The sequence below is a fragment of the Neocloeon triangulifer genome, unplaced genomic scaffold (genome assembly GCF_031216515.1).
Source record: "Neocloeon triangulifer isolate White Clay Creek 2 clone unplaced genomic scaffold, ASM3121651v1 ptg000002l, whole genome shotgun sequence".
NCBI lineage: Eukaryota > Metazoa > Arthropoda > Insecta > Ephemeroptera > Baetidae > Neocloeon > Neocloeon triangulifer.
Genome location: NW_026775545.1, coordinates 7,973,720 through 7,995,485, shown reverse-complemented (window position 1 = coordinate 7,995,485; position 21,766 = coordinate 7,973,720). Strand labels below are relative to the sequence as shown.

Here is a 21,766-nt window from a genome sequence, read left to right as displayed (position 1 = left end):
GCCGCCTCGCTCTCATATTTTCGGGTGCTGTGGTGACAGCACCGTCGCCCAGCGCCCAGCTGCTGAGAACAAAAATGGCGAGCATCTTGCACAGAAGTCTCTCGGTAGTTGAAACTTTGTCGCGGAGAGGCGGCTCAAAGGTAAATACAATCACAATTTCGATTGCAAATTTGAAAATAAGATATTTTTCTGCGCCGGAGTCCCAAATTTTGGTTATAACCAGTGCAAATCTCGAGTAAAATCGCCCACCGAAAAAGTGAACCGCCCGCCAACAGTCAGTACACATAGAGGTCATCACAATCAAAAATAGCAGCTTTCCTGATTTAATAGACCTTTGTCCTTCTTCACACAAGGGACAAAGTCCCAATAGAGTCTAGTGTTATGCATTAGTGATTTGTTTTTTTAATTTTTATCGCGTGATTCTTTTCAACATTCACGAAACAAGTCCATTCAAATAACAAACGATCCTGTAAATTTGCTCTGTTACAAAGGTCATACTGTCTGGCTTCTTAAATTGGAGCTAATTTGCATGATTAACAGAGCTAATACCTGCTATATATATTCTTGATCAAGCAATCAGTCAATTTAAACCTCTGTTGTTTTGTAAGATTCATTTATTCATTATTAATAATTTTCATTTTTCAGCTCCTTGGAGCCGCAAGCCCAGCACTCCACAGCGCTCAACAACAGAGAAACCTGAACGTGCATGAGCATGTCTCATACAGCCTTCTGCAGGAGGCGGGCATCCCCGTACCGGAGTTTGGGCTGGCCCACACACAAAAAGAGGCAGGAGAAATAGCTCGCAAGATCAGTGCCAAGGATTTGGTGCTCAAAGCCCAAGTATTAGCAGGAGGACGTGGAAAGGGCAGTTTTAAGAATGGCCTGAAAGGAGGCGTCCGACTTGTTTACTCGTAAGTTTATTTTGGAGCCGCACAAAATAGTCTTAACACATAATATATTTTAATCACTCTTTCCGACACTCCAGGCCTGAGGAGGCGGAGGAAATTGCAGGAAAGATGATTGGCCAGCTTTTGGTAACAAAGCAGACAGGCGAGAAGGGCAGGATTTGCAATGCCGTCATGGTTGCTGAGCGAAAGTTCCCTAGGAAAGAGTACTACTTTGCCATTATGATGGAGCGAGCTTTCGCTGTAAGAATATCACATTGGATTACTGATGTCTATGATTTATTATTTTGGTTAATTTTCAGGGTCCAGTTTTGATTGCTTCAGCACAGGGAGGAGTAAACATTGAAGAAGTGGCAGCAGAAAACCCAGACGCCATCATCAAAGAGCCCATTGACATTGTCAAGGGCATGACCAAGGAGCAGGCTGCTGGTGTTGCCGCCCAGGTCGGGCTTGCAGAGCAGAAAGAGGAGACTGCTAACATTCTGCTTAGAATGTATGACTTGTTTATGAAAAAAGACGCTTCCCTTATCGAGATCAACCCATACGCAGAAGATGCAAATGGAAAATGTTAGATGAAAAATGATGTTTTAGGATTGTCCTAACAAATATGGATTTCAGTCTTTTCCCTTGATGCAAAAATGAGGTTTGACGACAACGCTGAGTTTAGACAAAAGGAAATCTTTGCACTCCGGGATTGGAGCCAAGAAGACGAGAAGGAAGTTGAAGCCGCTCGCTCAAACCTTAATTACATCGCTCTTGATGGTAAATAGATTAGAACAAAACTGTATTTTAAAATTCGTAGAAAAATCATATTACATATTTTTTTGTGAATAATCAAACAAATCAAAATTTTATTTCAGGTGATATTGGTTGCCTAGTTAATGGAGCTGGTCTTGCCATGGCCACTATGGATATTATTAAGTTGCACGGCGGAGAGCCAGCCAATTTCTTGGATGTTGGTGGTGGAGCCACAGCACAGCAGGTTAAAGAAGCCTTCCAAATTATCACTGCCGACCCTAAGGTTAAAATAGCATTATTTTTGTGAAGTCAAAGTAAAAATTTTTTAATATTCAGGTGCACGCCATCCTGGTGAATATTTTTGGTGGTATTATGAGGTGTGACATTATTGCCAAGGGCATCGTAGCTGCAGCAAAAGAACTTGAGCTGAAGATTCCAATTGTCTGCAGACTGCAGGTTTGTTTCCACAAAATGATTTATCGGAAAACTAAAGTATATTTAGACAGCTTTGTAACACAGTTATCTATGAATCAATTAAACATTTAATCAATGTTATTTATTATTCACAGGGCACAAACGTTGATGACGCCAAAGTATTGATTGCCTCCTCGGGATTCAAGATCCTTGCCTGTGACAACTTGGATGAGGCTGCAAGACTTGTTGTCAAGTTGTCGAACATTGTCCGAATGGCGCGAGACGCAAAGCTTGATGTAAACTTTGAGATCCCCATCTAAAGTATGTATCTTTATCCACTAATGATGTGAAAAATGATAAGAGCTGATACATTATTATTTAAATTGTCTGAAAAAGCTCTTTTTGTTGTTGCATGTTGTTACAACTCTGTTCCTTCGTTGCGTTTGTTTCCCTTTAAATTATGAGCGTGACACTTGTCCCAGTTTATCTTATTTGCGTTTATTTTATTCAATTTGAACAAAGGCCATATTGGGTCTAGAAGTATTCTCGAGACGCTCGGCTCATCAACCAACGCACCGGTTGCTTTTTTCAATTTTGTAAGTGGGCCTTAAAATTCACCTACTTCTATAAGATAACATGACATTGAATTTGTTGATATATTAGTAGTTTCTAATCTCGAGCGTGTGTAGATAATTTTCTCATACCTGTCACTATCAGAAGCAAACTTGAATTAATTTATTTTGCGTCCATTTCCTGCTAGACATTACCACTTATAAAAATGCAACTTTATTCAGTTTTCTCAAGCAACAGTCCCCACAAATTAACTTTTATTTGCACCTATAGCGTAGTTATTCATATTGTTTCAATAGCCTTCCAGCATATTTCTGAATAAGACAAACAAAATTGTTATTGAATGTTCACACAAGCACACACATCTAAATATTTATCAATATTTATAGCACACACTGAAAGAACATGCGTTAAATTTTGAGCATAAATAGCCCAAATAATAGTAATTGCTATTCGTGTGTTCATTTGGGTTAAAATTTGTTAAAAAATAATAATAAAAGAATTTGTTACTTAAAACACAAATCTAATTACTATTTCTGGTAATATAATTAAACACAGTAGTAGTTGTTCAGGTTGACCAGCGCATATAGGTTTTGCATGTCCTCCTCTGGCTGTCGCTGGACCACTTTCAGAAAGTTCAAAACTAATTCCTGTAGAATTCAACAAATGTGAACTGCCTTTAAAAGATAATTAAAAAATATATTTATCTCACATGGAAGTCTGACCGCAGATTCTCAAGTCTGCGAGGGACACTTGTAGGTGCGAAAACGGTTTTGCTTGGCGTGGTTGTGCTGCTTTCAGAGCATGATGCACCATTCCACTCATCCCCTACTTCCCCACTATTAACCCAGGCACCAGGGAATTTAAAGGCCATCATGAAGGACTGGAACAGGTCGTTCAACTCTATTGTCAGATTTAGTAGCTCATGCATCTATAAACAATTCCTCTATTATTTTTAAGTCTTATAATACATTCAATCATGTTTACCTGCTCCGGTAATAAGTAGATTTGAATATCATTGAGGTACTTCTCGTGCAAACCCTTTATGGCCTCCAGGGAGCAACTTGTTTTTATTTGCTCTAAAAACTGGTGCCAATTCGCCTCTAATCGAACCTGCAGAATGTTGTTGAGCACTTGTTGGACCAGTACGTGGATTTCCTTAGCAGAGAGGTGCATGTGGTTCAGCAAGACCCTTTCCCTTCCTAATAGTTTTTATTTTATTTTAATATTACCACATATTTATTTAATTAAAAGTTCTTATTGGTTGCCTGTCAGTTGGTGCAGCTTTCTGTAGGTGGTCTTGATGCTCTTGAGGATATCACACAGCATCCATTCCATCCTTCGCAGCTGGAGGATTTCCTTAAATGAGCTGTAGTATCTGCCCAACACCTCTTTAGTAATAACCTGTTGAAAACCCCACACTTAAAATTAATTTCTTTATTTAATTAAAATATTTATGACCACACCAAAGTTACTGGATTATCATTTTCTACTTCGTATGAGATTTCAAACGAGTCCCAGGCCAAATCATGCTCTGGTTGAGGATCAAAGTGTATGTTTAGTTTCTCCTCCAGTTTAATATCTTCTTGCTCAAAGCTATGAGTGTTGTTGATGGCCATGCGGAATTTTTCTGTGAGATTTTGCTTGCTCACCAGTGGAGCGGAAACACTCAGCACATCACTAAAATATTTTCATTATTTCTTAAATTTATCTTAGAAACAATCTTACAAAATATTGTCAGTAAGATGTGCTGCAAATCCATTTTGCCTCAGCAGGAAGAAACCAGTCAGGATTTCAAGGTGCAGAGAAAGTTTGCCTTTGGTTAGCAAAGCAAAAACAAGCTCCTTTGATACTTCTTTTTCAAGCTCAAGCAGAAAAATGTGCATTTCACCATCAACACCCCAAGCATTCAACCCAATATGGGCATCTTTAACAATAATGAACTGTAATTAATGGCACAGCTATTTTTCTTTCATAAATAAATAATACCTTTTGTAATGACAGAGATCACTTCATCAAGTCCGATGTGCATATCTGCTAAGGGTCTTTTGTGCACTAGTATTCCCTTCAGCACAGCATAATTCTTTCCAATTTTTGCAATCCGTTCAACCTGAGCAGTTGTTAAGAATTGGGGTACCATCAGTTCGCTGCATAGCCAAAGTCATAGAAAAAAAGTAATAATGATACTTTTTATGTTAAATTTACCGAACAACGCAGTATTCAGGGTTGAGGAATGGCTTAGAAATGTCAACCCCAATGAAAAACTCTTCATATGGGTCCGTCACTTTGGTCGTAGTAAACCACTCTTTCATTAGTTTGTAGAACACTTCCGACACCTTTGACAATATAAAAGTTTGAAAATAATATAGGGTGAACATGGTCAGTTGAACGAACTCTCAAAAAGATAGGAGCAAGGCTGCAGTGAGCCTGTGGATTTCCACTGCACAACAGAGTGTATAGGGTTGACAACACATTGCAGCCAAGCCGAAATCTGCAAGCCTCTGAAGCAGTCACTAGCCAAGTTAGAAGTTGTTTAGCTCCTAGGGTCTCCACCCTTAGTTGGATCAAACTAGGCCGACTATAAAGCCCATTGATTTGGCGCTCAAGATAGGACAGCAGTAACAAGAAACTGGACAACTGTTCTCGAAGGGCAGCTGCTAAGGCGCTGAGGAAAAGGGATGATCCGTCCAGACTGTTGTACTCAATGAATTCCTGCAGTTTTTGGTAAAGGGTGCCCAACACTGCAAGATGCAACACTTGCTGGCGCAGAGTAACATTCCCATCCTGAATTTTTACTTTTTATCATAAACTGAAAATTTTTAATTATATATCTAAATTGAACCTCTGTGATCATTTGGAAAACAAGACAGTCCTCCATCAGAACATTTTTTGTCAAAATTAAGCCACAAATCCCTTGGAAAGCAAAGAGCAGCTCCCTCAAAACATCCTGCTCAGTAATTTGTGAAAGGGAGCTTTGAAGGTGTTCCACTACCACCAAATTTGCATTAAACGAGCTTCGAACTATAAACCCAAAAATTAAAAAAATAATTATACAATTGTATTAAAAAAAAAACAATGCCTAAGGGTTGAGGACCAATGAGACTTCGAGTTGCCACACTCTCATCTTGCTCCTCAGGATCGGCATTAAACTGCTCAAGCTCCAGTTCAATCTGAGCTTTTCGCTCATTCAAATTTTGCAATGTCCTTATAGTCTCCTGGTACAACGACATGATGATCCCGAGCGCTTCAGCCAAAACTAGATTGTGCTGGTTGATATCATTATTTCCGCCAGACTATAAAAAGATTTTAATAAGGAGGAAGCTTGAAGAATTAATAGTAGAATGTTAAGAATACCACAAGATTGCTCCTTGAAACCAAAGACGAAGAGGCAATTTCTGCAGATGATGATTCAGGAACTTCAGCTTGTGCCCCAAAAAGATATCGGTTTGCAAGCTGAAAGATAAAGGCTGAGAAAACGTTAGTCAGAATATTTTAATTCCTTTTTAAATTTTACCTAGCTTTGCTCTCAGCATGAGGAACAAGATTTTCAAACTGCTTTTAGTAACTGTCAAACAATGGAACTTGCATTGCCCAAGAAAGATATTTATAACCTCATTGTTGCATATTGACAAGGCATAGAATTATTAACAACAATAGTCTTTTTTTATTAATAATCTTATTTATTATTCTTGTATCCGCAGTTAAACACTTTAATAATTGTTTTATATTAATATTTAGCTAGTGATTGGTTATGGTCACAAATCTAAAAACGACCTTTGTGCAATTAAATGGAAGTTCTCAAGGAAGATTTTTGGAGATGGAAAGCTAAGTTTACTATTCAGCAGTGCACATATTTAACAAATGATTGATATCACATCTTGAAATTATCAAAAAATAAGAATAAAGAAGTTTTAGACTTACTAAAAATTTACACTATTCTGTGTATATTAAAATGAATGGCATTGTGTCAGTCAAAAATTACCCAACACAGCATATAGCTAGCAATTTAGACTTCCTGCGATTAGCAACTTGGAGAACTGGTCAGAATTCAGCACTGACAGTCATGGCTGCAAATGGAGGCATTAACGAGCTGCGGCGCCGGTAGCTTAGAGTGTGAGGGGTGCTGAGACGCTTGTCCAGCGTTTTGTAGTACTCGTTGAAGTCAAGACGGAGACTTAGGAACTGCAGATCTTCATTGGGGTGAGAAGCTAAAGCAAGCAGGAATTCCTTCACCCGTTCCTGTTGTAAAACATTTAACTTTGAAGTTTAAAATCAATTTAAAATAAATACCCTATAGCCATCAGCATTCATCATTAATGAGACTCTGATTCGAGTCATTGCATTCTCGAACTCCTTTTGAGCCTGCTTCTCCCTTGCCTCATCTTCTTTGTTCAGACCAAACATGCTTGCTTCCTCCAACATTTCATACTGTTTGTCAAGCTCTTTTCTTCTCTGGAATTCTGTATTAATCAGCTTGTCGAATGAAGCCTCTAACTTGCTGACGTCCAGGACGTTATTGTAAATTCTGCGCAGAATGTAAGTCAGGTGTTGAGATTCCTATGGAAAAAAAATTGAACGCAATTGTTTTAAAGTAACTTCTTTTCTCAATTTACTTCATCCAATAAACAACTCTTCATAATGTTGTCCAGGAACTTGTTGTGTGCATGAATTATGTCGTCAAGAGAAGCAGCCTGGGCAATGGCCTTCTGGAGCAAACTCCATTGACACTCAACACATTCAAAGAGCAAGTAGTACTGCATTTGCCGCATGAACTGGTTCATTTCAGAAATCAGCACAGACAATTCTCGAATCAGCGGCCCAATTTCTAAAAATGAGATCAACTTCAAATCACGATAAAAAATTATCCATGTAATCTACCAGTCATTTTCCTCAACTCTCTTGCTGATATTGCCTGGCTTCTCCACATATTGGACAGCAGCCATTCCATTCTCTTTGCTCTCCACAGAGCATTGAAGAGACTTAGGTATTTGAATTTCACTTCTGGAGGAAATACCTGCAGATTCAAAACTATATAGTTTGTATGGGAATATTTAAACATCAATATTTACCATGGCAATGGGCCCATCAATGCAATACTGAAGAGAGAAAATGTCCCAGCCAGTTTCTTCATTAGTCATGTACAAAAGTTTAATGTCCAAACGGTTCAAGACATCCTCATCTTCGTATTGTGCATTGGTCGCACGGATTGCTGATTCCAATTTAGGAGTCAGTGTGTGTGCCATGAGCTGATCTGCTTTTTTGTTGAGCTCATCTCTATAATTTAAAAGATATTCAATTACAAGGATTCAAGAGTATGATGTGAAATTTTACGCAGAAAACTCCATTAGTAGTTTTATGAAATCTCCACTTCCGAGAAGCATGTAGCGACGCATGGCCTGCAAATGAAGAGCCAACTTTCCTTCATGTAGCATCACATTAAGCGCCTCCTTGGAAAATGACTTGTGAGCTGCTTCAATGCAGACTTGCAAGGCGCCATCAACATCCCATAGTTTGTCTGCAGATTTTAGATATTGATAGTATCAATTATATAAGAATGTTAAATTTGGTACCGCTGCCGTTTTCTATAGCCTCTTGCAAACCAGGGATCTTGAAATCCTTTGGCGATTTTCCACAGCACTGCGTGAGAAATGCAACACTTTTACCTGTCGTCAGAACCATATTGGCCTGAGACTGAGAAATAAAACTTGGCTTCATTGACTCCCTACAATAGTTTAAAAAGATTTAATAAACAATACTTAAACACCCTTAATTTATAACTTATCATTTGACTCCTTACCTAATTGAGTATTTCCGGTGCCAGAAATTGTTCACAATAGTTTCGTTGTCGACTGAGATGAAAAACTCTGTGTGAGGATCTTTGATCGTACCCCGCTCAAGCCACTCTGACAGGATTTCATAAAAGGGAGCTGCAGCCTATTCACCAATATTAAGCTTTGCTATCAAAACAATATTAAGAAAACATACAGCTGAAAGAAGAGGTTGAAGCCACTCTCGAACTTTTGGATCCCCGTGCTGTACCAGGGAGTGAAGATTTGAGAGCAGAGCTCCTCCTTTCTTGTCCTTGCACTCATTTGCAACAGTTGATAGCCACTGCAAGTGACATTTTGGTTGATGCGTTATTATCCGAACTTGTAAAAGACTCATTGGGTTGTCTCTAGAAGCTTGTCTCAGCTAAATCAGGTCAATTTGATAGTGACATATATATTTTTTTAATTAATAAAAAACATACCTCTGATTCCAGGTTCGTGATTAGTCTGCTAAACTCATGCAGTTGATCTCGGACTGCACCAACGAGGGCAGACAGACAATAGGGTGCTCCTATGTGGGGCACAGATTCGACCATTTTTCTTATCTTAAAGTTCAAGGTGCCAATCTCAGCTAGATGAGCAGCTTGCTGTCGCAATGGATCCTCCAACTAGTGTGACATAAATTTTATTGCACGCAATTTTCATTTCAGGACAATAACTTTTTGAGATATCCTAAATGTTCCATCACCACAGTCATCCTTAAAAATACTTCCTCCGACGCCATTAAACACAAACATCACTTCTCTTATCAAATCATTCTGAGAATCTGCAAAACAGTTATGTATTAACAAAGCAAAAAAATTTGTAATGCATTTTTCTTTTTCTTTCGCTATTTTCTTACATCGGCCCTCAAGGGGTCTGACAGCAGATCTTGCACTAACATTGGAGCAAATAGATTCAGCATAACTTTCTCGTCTAGAGACATACGAATGGCTTTGTTCTAAAAAACATAACAGTGGTGTATGTACAATTTAAACTAGTCAATTTTTGATGCCAAAAAAAGTTACCAACGTGGCGAAGAGGAGAAAAACTCCGCCTAAATCCTGGGCTTCTATCAACAGGGCAATCAACTATAGAAGCATGCCTCAGGAATGCAAAATCTTCAGGGTTTGGCTGTTTAAAGTCGTTTTCAGGCTCAGCCTTAACCTTTTCCATTCGATTTTTTTTGTTCACTCCGGTCACTCGAAAGTAAGACACCATCGTAAAGAATCGCAGCAACTCTTCCTTTTTCTCCACCACGCTCTACATAATTAATTTTGTCTAAAATTGCAGCGCAAAACAAAAAAACACCCTACTGTTTCGTAAAGTTTTCGTTTGAGTTCAGCATATCGCAGCAAGTCTTCCTGTCTATTCTCCTTCAAGAGATGCTGCTCAATGGAATAATCAAAGTCTCCACTACCGCCTGGATTTTGAGGAGCGTTGCCCAACTCTTGGCAAACATAAGCGTACCATTTCGCATAATTTCCTGCACACAAAAAAAATAAGAATTACATACACTATAAACACTATTAGCAGATGAGAGGGCGTTAGACAAAAACCTGGTTGTTTCGCTGTCCCTGCTTTACAGAGCTTTTGAAGACTTTCGTCAGAAATCTTCTTGGAAGTAGCCATTTCAAGATGTGTTTTAAAATTTCCAAAATTCAGCCGCGAAACTCCAAATTAGAGGTGGAAAGCAGATTTCGAGTCATTTCACAACATTCTTCCCGCCATATTACCATTTCCAGCTGCTATCTTTTGTTGAGTTGTTGAATTGGGAAACTTAAAAGTGGGAGTGGTTATAATTTAAATTTCTATGGCGCCAGTGCAAATCATCAGGGGAAAAAATTATACTATTATATAATATAGCTTTTTTATTTCTTTTTTTAACTTTCAACAATATTTTATGAAATATTAAGCAAGTGCACGCAGCGAAAAAAAATTAGTTTTTCTAATAAACAAAACAAATTTCATTTAATTCTGATTTAATTGTAGCAACTACTTATTTTTTTTTTGGCCCTTTTCTTCTAATATGCGGTTCAGATCAAAATATTTATTTCATTTATTTTGACGATTTTTAAATTTCGTAGACAAATGGCGCCTTCTCTTTAACATCGCTTACATTAGCCATGGAAGTGCATAAAATTCATTAGTTTTATACGCATATTATAATTTTTTAAAAAGTATTTTGATAATTTAAACTTTCCTTTTCCTCCTAATGCATATATTATATTCTTAAAAAAGAATAAACATAAGAGTTTTTTATTATTATGACTTGATTATGCAGCAGCAGCTTTGTATAATCAGTTAAAGAGATAATCAAATTCTGAAAAGAAAATTTAAAAAAAAAAAATAATAATAAATAAATTAAACAAATAAAAAGTTAAACATGATTATAGCAACTCTTTTAAATATTTTCAGCTTTTGTCCTTAATTTTAATTTGATGTATTATTATTTATTTTATTATGTAAGGTATGTTGTGCATTTCAACTATAGAATGAAGAATAAGTAAATAAAGAAATTATTAACTTCGCAGCAAATTGAAAGAAAAAAAAATTACAGATTATTTTATTGAGCTCCCGAGAGGATTTAAAATACAAAACCATTCCAATCTTTACGCTAAGCAACTAACCCAACTAACAACTAGCTAGGTTATATTTCAATAAAAAAAATCATGATTTTCTGTGCCCTGATACAAATCAAAGTAATAAAATATAAATGTCTATAACAGACTATAAACCCTAAAAAAGTTTTGTCCAATATACCCCAAAACAAGAAATTTCGCATTAATAATACAAACTGAATACTAAGAGGGAAAATATAAAGGATAACAATGCCAAGTAAGCTTTATTATTTTGATTTATTTCCTTTTTAAGAGGCAATATTAATTTTTATACATCCTAGTATTCATATTTTTGTCCATAATGAATATACATTTATTTTTACTTCACCTCAGTATAATTTTTGTAAACGTTTCATTGCAAGTGATTTCACATTGATTGCCTCGTGCTGGCTTTAAGCGCTTTTAGAAGGGTGAATTCGGAGAGAAAACCAAAAAGATGGTGGACGCAATACGTTTTAGAAGTATGCATAAACCAAAGGGAAATAAACTGTTAAACGTGGTACTTAAATTATGTGGTAAGTACACTATATATTAGTGATTTCAATTTTGAAATTCTTAAACAACATAATCAGAATATTTATAAATTTGATTCAGCTAAAATTCCATATGTGATTTACTGACAATTATTTCACAAATTTGTCGGCAATCTCTGGCCAGCCACAAATCACTTTTCATTTAGCAATTAAACAGCTCATGATGCAGAAAATCCAAATTCTTTGAGTCCATGCTTCTCGATGTACCTTCGCCTGGCATTCTCGACCAGTCTCGTTTTGCGCTCTTTGAAAGACATGGACCTCTCTTCAGCCGACTTTGGAAAAGTGGATGCTGCTGTATTCAGTGTGTTGCTTTCCCCTCCACAAGCAGTGGTAGGAGGTGCAACTGAAGAAGTAGAACTGCTGCTGGGCTGGTCAGCTGGTTTCTGAGCCACGGCCGTTGGAGACTTTACGGGCGTAGAAGGCAAGACAGGCACAAAGGAAATGTGACCCTCGAGGATGTTGGAAATTGTGATGTCAACGCTCTTGGTGCGGAAGAGATCCTTGCGGACAACATCAGCTGGCACGTAGGGCAACACTTCACGTACCTAAAAACTTTATACAATAAAAAACACAAAATTCATTTCAAATTAAATAATTTACCTGTGCAACCATTCTCTGCAGTTCAGCGTTCCGCTGAGCAACTCTATGTTCCTGTTGCCGGACAGGAGTAATGACCAGTCGCTTTTCAAGCTCTTTTTTGTCACCAAGAGTGAAGTTGGTGGCCTGAACTCCCAGTCTGGTGGCAATGACGCCCTGCACCCTTTTGGTGAATTCTTCAGTGCTCTCTTTTTCTGATTTAACGATGGCAGGCAGATATCTAAAAATGTAATAAAAATTAAAGTTTTTAAAATTTTTTAAGTAAGAAAATTTATCAATTTATTATTAAAATAAAAATAAAATACCTCAAGCAAAAGACTGTGCAAGGAACAAACAGAATCCACAGCATTTCCATCCACCAGGGCGAGCCAATAACGCAAGGGGAAACGGACGCTGTTGGAGGCCTCCATATTTGAATAGCAACAGGCTGCACCTTTTTCACTCCTTCCAGGTAGCCCTCTTGGAACTTGAGCAATCCAACCTTTCCATTGGTGGTGGCACCTTCAGGTTGCAGCAAGATGGACGTCTGCTTGGATGGACACTCCTGCAGAATCCTGGTGAGTTGTTGGAAGCCCTGGCTGATATTGATGTTGTGCGCCCCAATAAGCCAATTCAGGGCGGCCGGGGCCTCAGGGTTTGGCACCGTAGTGCACCCAGTGGCTACGTGAAACACCAGAGGGTCTACAGGGGTAGCCTGGTTGGTTACCAAAATGGGGGCGGCCTGTGTTTTGAAGCGCAGCTCCGTGAAGTCTTCCCTAATGATGACCCCGAGAATGTTGCACATCATCTTCAGGATAAACTTCTTCACAATGGCCACGTTTTGGAAGGCTGAGGCTGCTAGAAGCATTTGCAGGCTGATGAACAGGCGAATTGTGGCCAACATCACTCCAAATGGAAAATAGACCAAAAGAGGAACAAATTTCCAGCCATCCGGGCAGCGGGCCTCGTCGAACAGGTCTTTGATATTAGTGGTTGACATCATTACTGGGCTCTCACGACTCATGTGTGGATTAATCTAGAATGAACGGCAGACACGGTTGAGAATGCAAAATATTTAACCCAAAATATTTCAAACTGCTACGGAATTTAAAAGCTTACCGTAATGACATCAGCAGCCTCAGTAAATTTGGCGCAGCTCCATCCCCCGAAGCGTGCAATTTCAGTGTTAATGAACTTGATTCGCTCGTTGATTAATCAGGAAATAATGCAAGGTTAGAGCTAACCTTTAGAAGCCGTAAATAAATAGAACGTTTGCAATAAAGTGCCAGCTGTCGTCTGCTTGTTTTTCCTCCAGCGAAACCACCAGGAAGGTCCAGAGCTTCGACAATTTCTCCACCAGAGCGAGCGCGCAAATTTAAAATCCAAAGAAAAACAAAAACACAGCTGCTCAGATTTAAAATTCGCAAGCGTTCGCATTCGCAGGTGCCAAAATACAATCACGAGTGATTTTTCTCTCGAAGTAGGCAAGATAAAAAAATGACTTAAAATTAAATTAATTAATTATTTTCGTTTAAAATTTTAGAACATGGCGCTTCTAAGAAATATAACAAAGCTCTCAAGACAAATGTTCTCGGCGAGTCCAACTCTTGTTTCATCATGCACCTGCCGAAGATCACCGAATGTTTTGACGAGTAGACCTTTGATGAGATTTCTTTCTACTAAAGCAGTCGAAGATCCAGAAAAAAGCGAAGTTCTTCACTGCAATGTTGGAACAATTGGACATGTCGATCATGGCAAAACAACACTTACGTCAGCCATAACAAAAATCTTGGCCAAGGAGGGTAAGTCAAGGTACACAACCTTTGACGAAATTGACAGCGCCCCTGAGGAAAAGGGTCGTGGCATCACCATCAACGTGGCTCACGTATACTACCAGACCAAAGCCAGACACTACGCCCATACAGACTGTCCGGGACATGCAGACTATGTGAAAAACATGATATCTGGTGCTTCACAGATGGACGGCGCCATCCTATTAGTGGCAGCCACTGATGGTCAAATGCCCCAAACCATGGAGCACCTGCTTCTTGCCAGACAGATTGGAATCAAACACATTGTTGTCTTCATTAACAAAGCAGACCTAGTGGACAAGGACACTCTCGAATTAGTCGAACTGGAAATCCGAGAACTGCTCTGCGATTTTGGCTTTGATGGCGTAAATGCGCCTATTATTTTTGGCTCTGCACTTCAAGCTTTAAAGGGTGAAGAGACGGAATATGGTGTGCCATCTATCAGGAGGCTGATGGACGCTTTGGACTCCTATATACCAACTCCGACCAGGGATTACAAGTCTCCGTTCGAGATGCCCATCGACAATGTTTTCAGCGTTCCAGGACGAGGGACTGTAATCACCGGAACAATTAAAACAGGAACCATCAACAAAGGAGACGATGCAGTGGTCCTCGGCTTCAACGCAGAACACAAGACAGTGGTTAACGGTCTTCAGGTGTTTAAGAAAGATGTCAGCCAATCCAAAGCAGGAGACAATGTTGGAGTGCTAGTGAAAAACCTGAAAGTGGCTGATCTGGAGAAAGGAATGATTATGTGTGCTAGAAATTCAAAGAAAATCAGTAACCACTACAAGGCAAACATCTATTTCCTGACAAAGGGCGAGGGTGGACGTAGGAAACCCATTCTTAATAAGTACATCCAACAGCTTTTCAGCCTTACTTGGAATTGTGCCGCTCGTATTGATTTGGAAGCCGGACAGAATATGTTCATGCCTGGTCAGCATGGCCAGGTTTATTTAACATTAATCAAGAAAATGGCAATGACCATCGGTCAGCCTTTCACGATTCGGGAGAACAATGTTACAGTTGCCACAGGAATGATAACACAGACTTTTGAAAGTTTGCAATTCCCCAATGATAAGTTGTTCAAAGCTGAAGTTAATAATGATTTGAAGTGATTAGTTGGAATATAAATAAAATATAATCGAATTCAAAGGATTTTCAATTTGAATTTTGAATCTTTATTTTATGTCATTGAAAAATGCAAAACTCTATATTAGTGAGTAATTTCGGAACATTTTTTAGTCAAAATGGTGTTAATAATCAGAACTTGAGGAATGTGTACTTGCCGTAGAATTCATTGTCATAGTCTGAAGAGGCTGACGATTGAGACATCAAGGACGACGAAGCAAAGCTAGAAGATGAGCTTGCGTCCTTGGCAGTGCCAAATCTTTGTGGTTGATCATGATCTGAATCAGAGTCCGAAGTTGACGCATCAGAGTTTGAAAAGGATGGAGTTCTAGTCCCTGAGTAAAAATTTAATCTATGTACAATTTGTTTAATACACACTATGTTTATTAATACTTTTTTCATTCTCCTTTTCAAATTCGAAACGAATTTTCTTTTCGGGAGAAAGTGCAGCAAGGTTACCTGAGAAATATTAATATTTATTATAATTAGATATTTATATTTTATATTAAAATCTACCTTTCTTAGGCGAAGGGTAAGGTCTTTTCAAAGGCTTATGGTAACTGAGTCTTTCGACCTTCTCCAAAACAGCCTTGGCTTCACGCATTTTTTCAGGTGATCTGGTCAGCTTGCTGTTATTCGTTGCATTCAGCCTTTGCGAAATATCCGACGGCTGCTTACGAGGAGAAGCAGACTTTTCCAGAGCCAATTTTTGAGATTGGTGAGTTTTTGCAAAGATGGGAGCAATTTTAGGAACATTGTAAGAAGCCTAAAAATTAAAATTACACTTCTAGGTAATAAAATTCCAAAATACACTTCATTTGCGCAACCTTGACTTTTTCATTCTCTGCACTAATTTGGCTTGAGGGTTTAGCCTTATTATTTTGCACCTTTTCTATAATCAAGGTCAGGAAGTGATCAGCCAAATCTGCCAGACTGCCCAAGTCAATAGCTTTCACAATGCTTCCGCACCTGTTGTCCAAATCTCTGAACAGTTTACTGATGCTGCGCAAGAATCGGATATAACGTTTTACAACAACCGTATCAACTGCTGGAAATGAGAACCCAGAGAGGAAATTTAATACATTAAGTTTGTGCATGGTCGAAGAAAAACTTACTTTTGATTTTTTCAAAATCTTTGTAGCAACTGCTGAACAAAATTCTCCACAGCCTTGAGAGTCCAAAAGCAGTTCTCCTGAAATTTAGGTACCCTTTAGCGTTGACAAATCCATTCCCAAACAGTCCACAAATCATTGGAGGGTTGGCATAGCTGAGCACAACCGATTCAGTCAACAAATAGAGCATAGAGATGTGCTTAGGAGACTTTCCAACAAGCTTTTGTTCCTGAAAATTATTTGTGTTAAATGCGTTAATTTCTTAATGATGTGCTTTTATTGCAACATAGTATATATTATAATAAATTATTTCATCAGCTTTTTACAAATTAACAGAACTATGTGTACTCATACTAACCAGAATTTTAATTAAGCCAACTGTCTCTTGAATGTCCAAAAGGGAAATTGAGGCAACCAAAGGCATTTTTGGTGCCTGCCTCATCAGAGTGTCCATGGCAAGGTCCTCAACATTTTTGGACAATTCTGTGTATTCATCCAATCTCAAGTATTGCTCAAGCTCCACATCTTTAATTTTCCTTCTTGGCGCTTTAATCTTGACAGGTGATTCGTCCATCATCATAATTGCCTCTAATAAAAAGAATATTACATATTAGATGAATTTTTTTTCATGCATATATAAAAACAAATGTTTCTTTGGATAACCCAACCTTCTATATTACAATAACTAACAGCAACAAAAAAATAAAAGAAAATATAAAGAAATTTCTCCCACAAAAACACATATATTATACCACGTCTTACGTACTGCAATCATTGCATCAGGATAATTGTATACATACTTAGCTGCTAAAAACTAAAATTTTTACTACTACAAAACGCTACAAAAGCATTCCATATTAATAAAACTTAATTGCAACGATTTTTGTGATTCTTATAAAAATTGCAGCATTATTTATTTCGTCTTGTCTGTGGCCCTCATAAGCACATGGCCGCATTCTAACCTTTGAAGATAACGCAAAACCTCAAAAATTAATTAATCTTGTTAAAACGATGAAAAGGATCGAGGAAATAAATTTCCTCACAAACTTACCTCTTCTCTACTTGGTCTTAGGTTGGAAAATTCGGAGAACTTCAGCACCAGACAGACACTAAAAGCCTAAAAGGTCCTGCGTGTTGGAACTATGGAATGCGACATGCGTCAATATGTCGCGGCACGGCAAGTGCTCGACGGACCACAAAATTTTGAACATGTCACAACCTGTATTTTCTCGATCATGGTAAATCCGCGCGCTTCACCACGTTTTTCTTCCAACTTCCAAGGAGGTTCACACTTGGGCGGCATAAATATAAAAAAATGAGCACGTGAAAGGTCTAGTTCTTCACAATTTTTGATGGGCTAGATGATTTATTATTAACTTGATTTATGTACTAGGATACTAATAAATCAATGGTAAAATGATAATAATTAAGATCTCCATTAATTCTGAATTTCATCATTATGGTGACGCTTTGTAAAATATTATAAAATAATTTACTTATATTTGTTTCCCCACCATCTTGCACAAGTTTCGTATTTCTCTTAATAAATAATTTCTCAACTTGTAATAAATATTGAAGGAAAAAATAAATCAATCATATATCAGAATTATCCAATCTCAAAAATGTAGAGGTCATAATCCCACGTAAAACGTAACAAGAGCCAAGTTTAATCAAGAACCAAACTATTTTACGCTATTTTATCTTTCATTTTATAGATAAAAACTGGTTTAAAACTTTAATGATATATCAAGCCTTTCTCCTTAAAAGGATTTTTATTTTCATGGAAACAATTACTTTACTTCTTCTTAGACACACCAACAGTTCTTCCTCTGCGACCAGTTGTCTTGGTATGCTGACCTCTCACACGCAGGCTAGTAAAAGACAATTTATAAATTTGTTTGTAAGGTATTAAAAAAAAAGTTTCTTACCCCCAATAATGACGCATGCCTCTGTGGGCACGGATCTTCTTGAGCCTCTCAAGATCATCACGCATTTTACTGTCCAAACTGCTGGAAATAAGCTGAAAAATCGGGGGAAAATTATTAACCGGCCAAAAATTAACTAAACAAGGTAAACACGTTTTGAATAATGTAAGCACCATTTCCGGCCCAGCAGGTGATTAGTGCACCGGCTAGGAGGATACAATGCTGTATTAATATACCATCCAGCATATAAGTTCAGTACTAATTGTACTGCTCCAGTAAGAAGATGGATTTTTAAAATATTGTGGATATTTAATAAAAAAATTATCATTTAAATAAAACATACCTGTGAATATTTTCCATCCTGAATATCTTTTTGTCTGTTCAAGAACCAATCGGGAATCTTGTATTGGCGAGGGTTGCTCATGATAGTGATAATCTTTTCAACCTTTTCATGAATTAATGAGATTAGCATTATACTTTTAGTAAATATTTTGGGGATTACTGACCTCTTCCTCAGAGCATTCTCCGGCTCTTTTGTTCAGGTCAATGTCTGCCTTCTTGAGGACAATGTTGGCATAACGACGGCCGACACCCTTGATGGCGGTCAAGGCGAATTGAACCTTGCGCTTGCCATCAATGTTGGTACCGACAACACGCAAAATGTGTTGGAATTTCTCTGGTATGACCAGTGACTGAAAAAATAGCAAATCAGTCAAAAACTTTCTTGTTGTGGTCGAATATGAAAGGCATGCCCGGCAGTGTCATCGACGTTTGTTTACATACAAATATTTAGCAAAAAGTGATTAATCGGCCGGAATTTCTAATACTAATACATTAAGGAACTCTTTTTGTAAGTTTAGGGTGTGATCTTAATTAATTATCTTCGTCGATTACTTAGATATTTACCATTTTCTGCAAATAGTTCAGCCGATGCCAGAAAGAGTCACGTAAAAGATCCACACCACACAACATGCATGCAGTGCACGGCCAAGGAAAACAACGTTGCCAAGCTGAGAAAACCTCTTTGGCGAAACTACAATGGCCACCAGTGGCTCTCCGCTCCGTCCGCACTCCTTGGTGAACGCATATGACCAAGCAGTATTCAACAACAAAACGTTAATTTCCGATTAAATAGCAAATTTATCGCTCTTTTTCAACTGAGAAGCGACGTTTTCCAGTAATTTGTGGTAAGAAATAATTCCACTACTGAAATATCAAAAATTCACAGAGGAAAATGGCTTATTGAGTCGAAATAACAAAATATAAATTGTTCGCTCTAAGCCGGCAAAAGTTCATTAAAGTACATTCACATCGAAATTTCACCACTTTAGTTTCTAGCGATTATTTGAAATCAGAATTTACTTTTTCCACAGGTAAACCAGAAAAAAACCATGGCAGACATTCTATCAGAGACTGGCCGGCTGGTGAAAATGGAGGTGGACTACACCTCGACTTGCGATGAAAAAATTCCTGAGTTTGAAAAAATGGCAAAGTCAGGCCAGCTGAATGAAGCAATTGAAGGCCTGCTTAGTTTGGAGAAGCAAACCAGAACTGTAATATTTTTTTTAAATTCTATGTTCAATTGATAATAATTAATATATTAAAACTACTAGGGTTCGGACATGGTTTCAACGAGCAGAGTCTTGGTGGCAATCGTCCAGCTTTGTTATGATGCTGGAAAGTGGGATTTGCTGAATGAGCATGTCGTCGTTCTCTCCCGTCGACGAAGCCAGCTCAAACAATCTGTGGCTAAAATGGTGCAGAAATGTGTTGAGTACGTCGACAAGACTCCAGACAAGCCAACAATGATCAAACTTATTGACACTTTGCGCACAGTCACAGAGGGAAAGGTAAAGAATTACCTAAAAATAAGAATGAAAAGTCTTAATTGCTATTCTTTAGATTTACGTAGAAGTCGAGCGGGCAAGGCTCACTCACAAGCTGGCTAAAATCAGGGAAGATGAAGGAGAAGTTTCAAAGGCTGCCGATATCATCCAAGAATTGCAAGTCGAGACTTACGGCTCTATGGTGAAAAAGGAGAAGGTAATTTAAAAAATTTGTTTTTGGAAATATCTTAAGTTGTATTTGAAGGTTGAGTTGATTTTGGAGCAAATGAGGTTGTGCCTTGCCAAGAAAGACTTTATCAGGACACAAATCATCTCAAAGAAGATCAGCCCCAAATTCTTCGATGATGAAGCAAACCAGGAACTGAAATTGAAATACTACAAGTAATTTTACAATTTCATTGAAAAAAGCTTACATTTATAATGGCGCAAAGATTTTTTGAGTATTTTATTATTCCAATCTAAATTCACCAATTTCCAAATTAAATAATTGGTCGTTATTTTACAGGCTGATGATTGAATTAGATGGGCATGAGGGTAGTTTTCTGGCCACTTGTCGCCACTACCGCAACATACTCACCACTCCCGTCATCCGAGATGACCCTGTCGAGAGAGACTTGACCCTCCAGAGTATTGTCTTGTACTTGCTACTGGCCCCTTACGACAATGAGCAGGCCGACTTGACCCATAGAGTACTGGAAGACTCTCTCCTGGATCATGTTCCACATTACAAGTATGCGTATCTGAAAATTTATTTCTTCACATGTGATGACAAAATTTATTTTCCAGGGGTCTACTGAAACTCTTTAACACCCCTGAACTGATCAATTGGAAGGGACTTTGCAGCGAGTACGAAAGAGGCCTGACAAGCCGTGATAAGACTATTGCTCCTCCTGAGATTTTTGATCCAACCACCCCGAAGGGCCAGAGCCGTTGGAAGGACCTCAGGAGTAGAGTCGTGGAGCACGTAAGTTTTTTTTGTAAAAATTTTTTTGAAAAATAATTTTTTACCTTTGTAGAATATCAGAATCATGGCCAAATACTACACAAGGATCAATCTCAACAGAATGGCTGAGCTTATGGACCTCACTACTGAGGTAAATATTTTTTATTTTTAATTATTTTAAATTAAGTTTGCTAATTATGGCTTCAACATTTGTAGGAAACGGAACAAGTTCTTTCCAGTTTGGTTGAAAATGGAACAGTGAAGGCCAAGACGGACCGTCCAGCTGGAGTTGTCAGTTTCTCAGGCACTCAAGACCCAACAGACATACTTAACTCTTGGTCCTCTCGAATTAACGACCTCATGACTCTCGTCAACAAGACAACACATCTCATCAACCGAGAAGAAATGGTTCACAAGCATTTGGTGGTCAACGGTGCTCCACCTCCAACGAGCCAAAACCAAGATTACGAAATTGCCGACTGATGCGGTGCAAATACAGCATTCAGGCTAAGGGAGTTGTTTAATTTTGGAGACTCGGCAGCTCAAAAATTCTCTTGATTTTCCACTTGACGCTGTCAGTCTCTACTTGAATATTACTTGATTATGTATAATTAATTAATGGTTTGAATTACTTTTTGTCAATAAAATATTAGTCTTATTAAAAATAACAACAAAATTCTTTATCATGAGTCATGATCCCCCATAATTATATTAATAAGTTTGATTGATTGAACAAATAACAGTATAAAAATTTCAATGAATAAATTTCATGATTCTTTATTTCTCATAAAAAAGGTAATTTTAATTACGATAAAGAAAAACCTGCACTG

At 38.0% G+C, this 21,766-nt stretch overlaps 9 protein-coding genes across 15 annotated transcripts; 3 read left to right on the top strand and 6 right to left on the bottom strand.

The window, feature by feature from the left end:
* Nucleotides 1-34: 34 nt before the first annotated feature.
* On the top strand, nt 35-4,097 carry LOC132205027 (succinate--CoA ligase [ADP-forming] subunit beta, mitochondrial). 2 transcript variants are annotated; one of them, XM_059633844.1, is made up of 9 exons: nt 35-140; nt 646-911; nt 986-1,148; nt 1,208-1,472; nt 1,524-1,667; nt 1,766-1,926; nt 1,980-2,099; nt 2,213-2,378; nt 3,903-4,097. In XM_059633844.1, exons 1-8 carry the CDS (start codon nt 75-77, stop codon nt 2,375-2,377), a joined length of 1,350 nt encoding a protein of 449 aa, XP_059489827.1. In that variant the 5' UTR covers nt 35-74; the 3' UTR covers nt 2,378; nt 3,903-4,097. The 2 variants fall into 2 exon arrangements, with proteins under 2 accessions (XP_059489827.1, XP_059489825.1); XM_059633842.1 differs by lacking the exon at nt 3,903-4,097 and having other exon boundaries at nt 2,213-3,149.
* LOC132205029 (uncharacterized) lies at nt 2,225-4,026 on the bottom strand. Its single transcript, XM_059633846.1, has 3 exons — nt 3,615-4,026; nt 3,340-3,558; nt 2,225-3,277 (listed from the first exon to the last, which is right to left on the bottom strand). The coding sequence occupies exons 1-3, from the start codon at nt 3,801-3,803 to the stop codon at nt 3,176-3,178; spliced, it is 510 nt and encodes a 169-aa protein (XP_059489829.1). The 5' UTR covers nt 3,804-4,026; the 3' UTR covers nt 2,225-3,175.
* LOC132205028 (uncharacterized) lies at nt 4,071-5,564 on the bottom strand. Its single transcript, XM_059633845.1, has 6 exons — nt 5,470-5,564; nt 5,022-5,411; nt 4,833-4,963; nt 4,617-4,774; nt 4,356-4,554; nt 4,071-4,307 (listed from the first exon to the last, which is right to left on the bottom strand). The coding sequence occupies exons 1-6, from the start codon at nt 5,503-5,505 to the stop codon at nt 4,082-4,084; spliced, it is 1,140 nt and encodes a 379-aa protein (XP_059489828.1). The 5' UTR covers nt 5,506-5,564; the 3' UTR covers nt 4,071-4,081.
* Nucleotides 5,565-6,291: 727 nt separating this feature from the next.
* Nucleotides 6,292-10,188, bottom strand: LOC132203367 (gamma-tubulin complex component 3). Its single transcript, XM_059631090.1, has 15 exons — nt 9,994-10,188; nt 9,751-9,920; nt 9,463-9,697; nt 9,297-9,395; nt 9,115-9,221; nt 8,878-9,063; nt 8,613-8,819; nt 8,425-8,561; nt 8,198-8,349; nt 7,959-8,142; nt 7,697-7,901; nt 7,506-7,641; nt 7,241-7,452; nt 6,918-7,184; nt 6,292-6,866 (listed from the first exon to the last, which is right to left on the bottom strand). Exons 1-15 carry the CDS (start codon nt 10,064-10,066, stop codon nt 6,669-6,671), a joined length of 2,568 nt encoding a protein of 855 aa, XP_059487073.1. The 5' UTR covers nt 10,067-10,188; the 3' UTR covers nt 6,292-6,668.
* Nucleotides 10,189-11,521: 1,333 nt separating this feature from the next.
* Nucleotides 11,522-13,513, bottom strand: LOC132205002 (lipid droplet-regulating VLDL assembly factor AUP1-like). Its single transcript, XM_059633806.1, has 4 exons — nt 13,287-13,513; nt 12,494-13,203; nt 12,192-12,408; nt 11,522-12,136 (listed from the first exon to the last, which is right to left on the bottom strand). The coding sequence occupies exons 2-4, from the start codon at nt 13,189-13,191 to the stop codon at nt 11,747-11,749; spliced, it is 1,305 nt and encodes a 434-aa protein (XP_059489789.1). The 5' UTR covers nt 13,192-13,203; nt 13,287-13,513; the 3' UTR covers nt 11,522-11,746.
* Nucleotides 13,464-15,149, top strand: LOC132205001 (elongation factor Tu). Of its 4 annotated transcripts, none has more exons than XM_059633804.1 (2): nt 13,464-13,610; nt 13,711-15,149. In XM_059633804.1, exon 2 carries the CDS (start codon nt 13,714-13,716, stop codon nt 15,094-15,096), a length of 1,383 nt encoding a protein of 460 aa, XP_059489787.1. In that variant the 5' UTR covers nt 13,464-13,610; nt 13,711-13,713; the 3' UTR covers nt 15,097-15,149. The 4 variants fall into 4 exon arrangements, with proteins under 4 accessions (XP_059489787.1, XP_059489786.1, XP_059489784.1 ...); XM_059633803.1 differs by having other exon boundaries at nt 13,495-13,647; XM_059633801.1 differs by having other exon boundaries at nt 13,511-13,651.
* On the bottom strand, nt 15,131-17,431 carry LOC132205003 (uncharacterized). 2 transcript variants are annotated; one of them, XM_059633807.1, is made up of 7 exons: nt 17,273-17,431; nt 16,580-16,809; nt 16,225-16,450; nt 15,937-16,157; nt 15,626-15,875; nt 15,503-15,577; nt 15,131-15,444 (listed from the first exon to the last, which is right to left on the bottom strand). In XM_059633807.1, exons 2-7 carry the CDS (start codon nt 16,799-16,801, stop codon nt 15,242-15,244), a joined length of 1,197 nt encoding a protein of 398 aa, XP_059489790.1. In that variant the 5' UTR covers nt 16,802-16,809; nt 17,273-17,431; the 3' UTR covers nt 15,131-15,241. The 2 variants fall into 2 exon arrangements, with proteins under 2 accessions (XP_059489790.1, XP_059489791.1); XM_059633808.1 differs by having other exon boundaries at nt 15,132-15,444; nt 15,503-15,568.
* A 543-nt stretch (nt 17,432-17,974) lies between these two features.
* On the bottom strand, nt 17,975-19,209 carry LOC132205311 (small ribosomal subunit protein uS13). Its single transcript, XM_059634283.1, has 5 exons — nt 19,053-19,209; nt 18,653-18,838; nt 18,490-18,591; nt 18,150-18,241; nt 17,975-18,092 (listed from the first exon to the last, which is right to left on the bottom strand). The coding sequence occupies exons 1-5, from the start codon at nt 19,116-19,118 to the stop codon at nt 18,017-18,019; spliced, it is 522 nt and encodes a 173-aa protein (XP_059490266.1). The 5' UTR covers nt 19,119-19,209; the 3' UTR covers nt 17,975-18,016.
* LOC132205310 (26S proteasome non-ATPase regulatory subunit 12) lies at nt 19,174-21,605 on the top strand. 2 transcript variants are annotated; one of them, XM_059634281.1, is made up of 9 exons: nt 19,174-19,333; nt 19,520-19,699; nt 19,760-19,996; nt 20,049-20,189; nt 20,238-20,374; nt 20,499-20,723; nt 20,780-20,957; nt 21,010-21,087; nt 21,153-21,605. In XM_059634281.1, the coding sequence occupies exons 2-9, from the start codon at nt 19,538-19,540 to the stop codon at nt 21,417-21,419; spliced, it is 1,425 nt and encodes a 474-aa protein (XP_059490264.1). In that variant the 5' UTR covers nt 19,174-19,333; nt 19,520-19,537; the 3' UTR covers nt 21,420-21,605. The 2 variants fall into 2 exon arrangements, with proteins under 2 accessions (XP_059490264.1, XP_059490265.1); XM_059634282.1 differs by lacking the exon at nt 19,174-19,333 and having other exon boundaries at nt 19,507-19,699.
* The last annotated feature ends 161 nt before the right edge of the window (nt 21,606-21,766 follow it).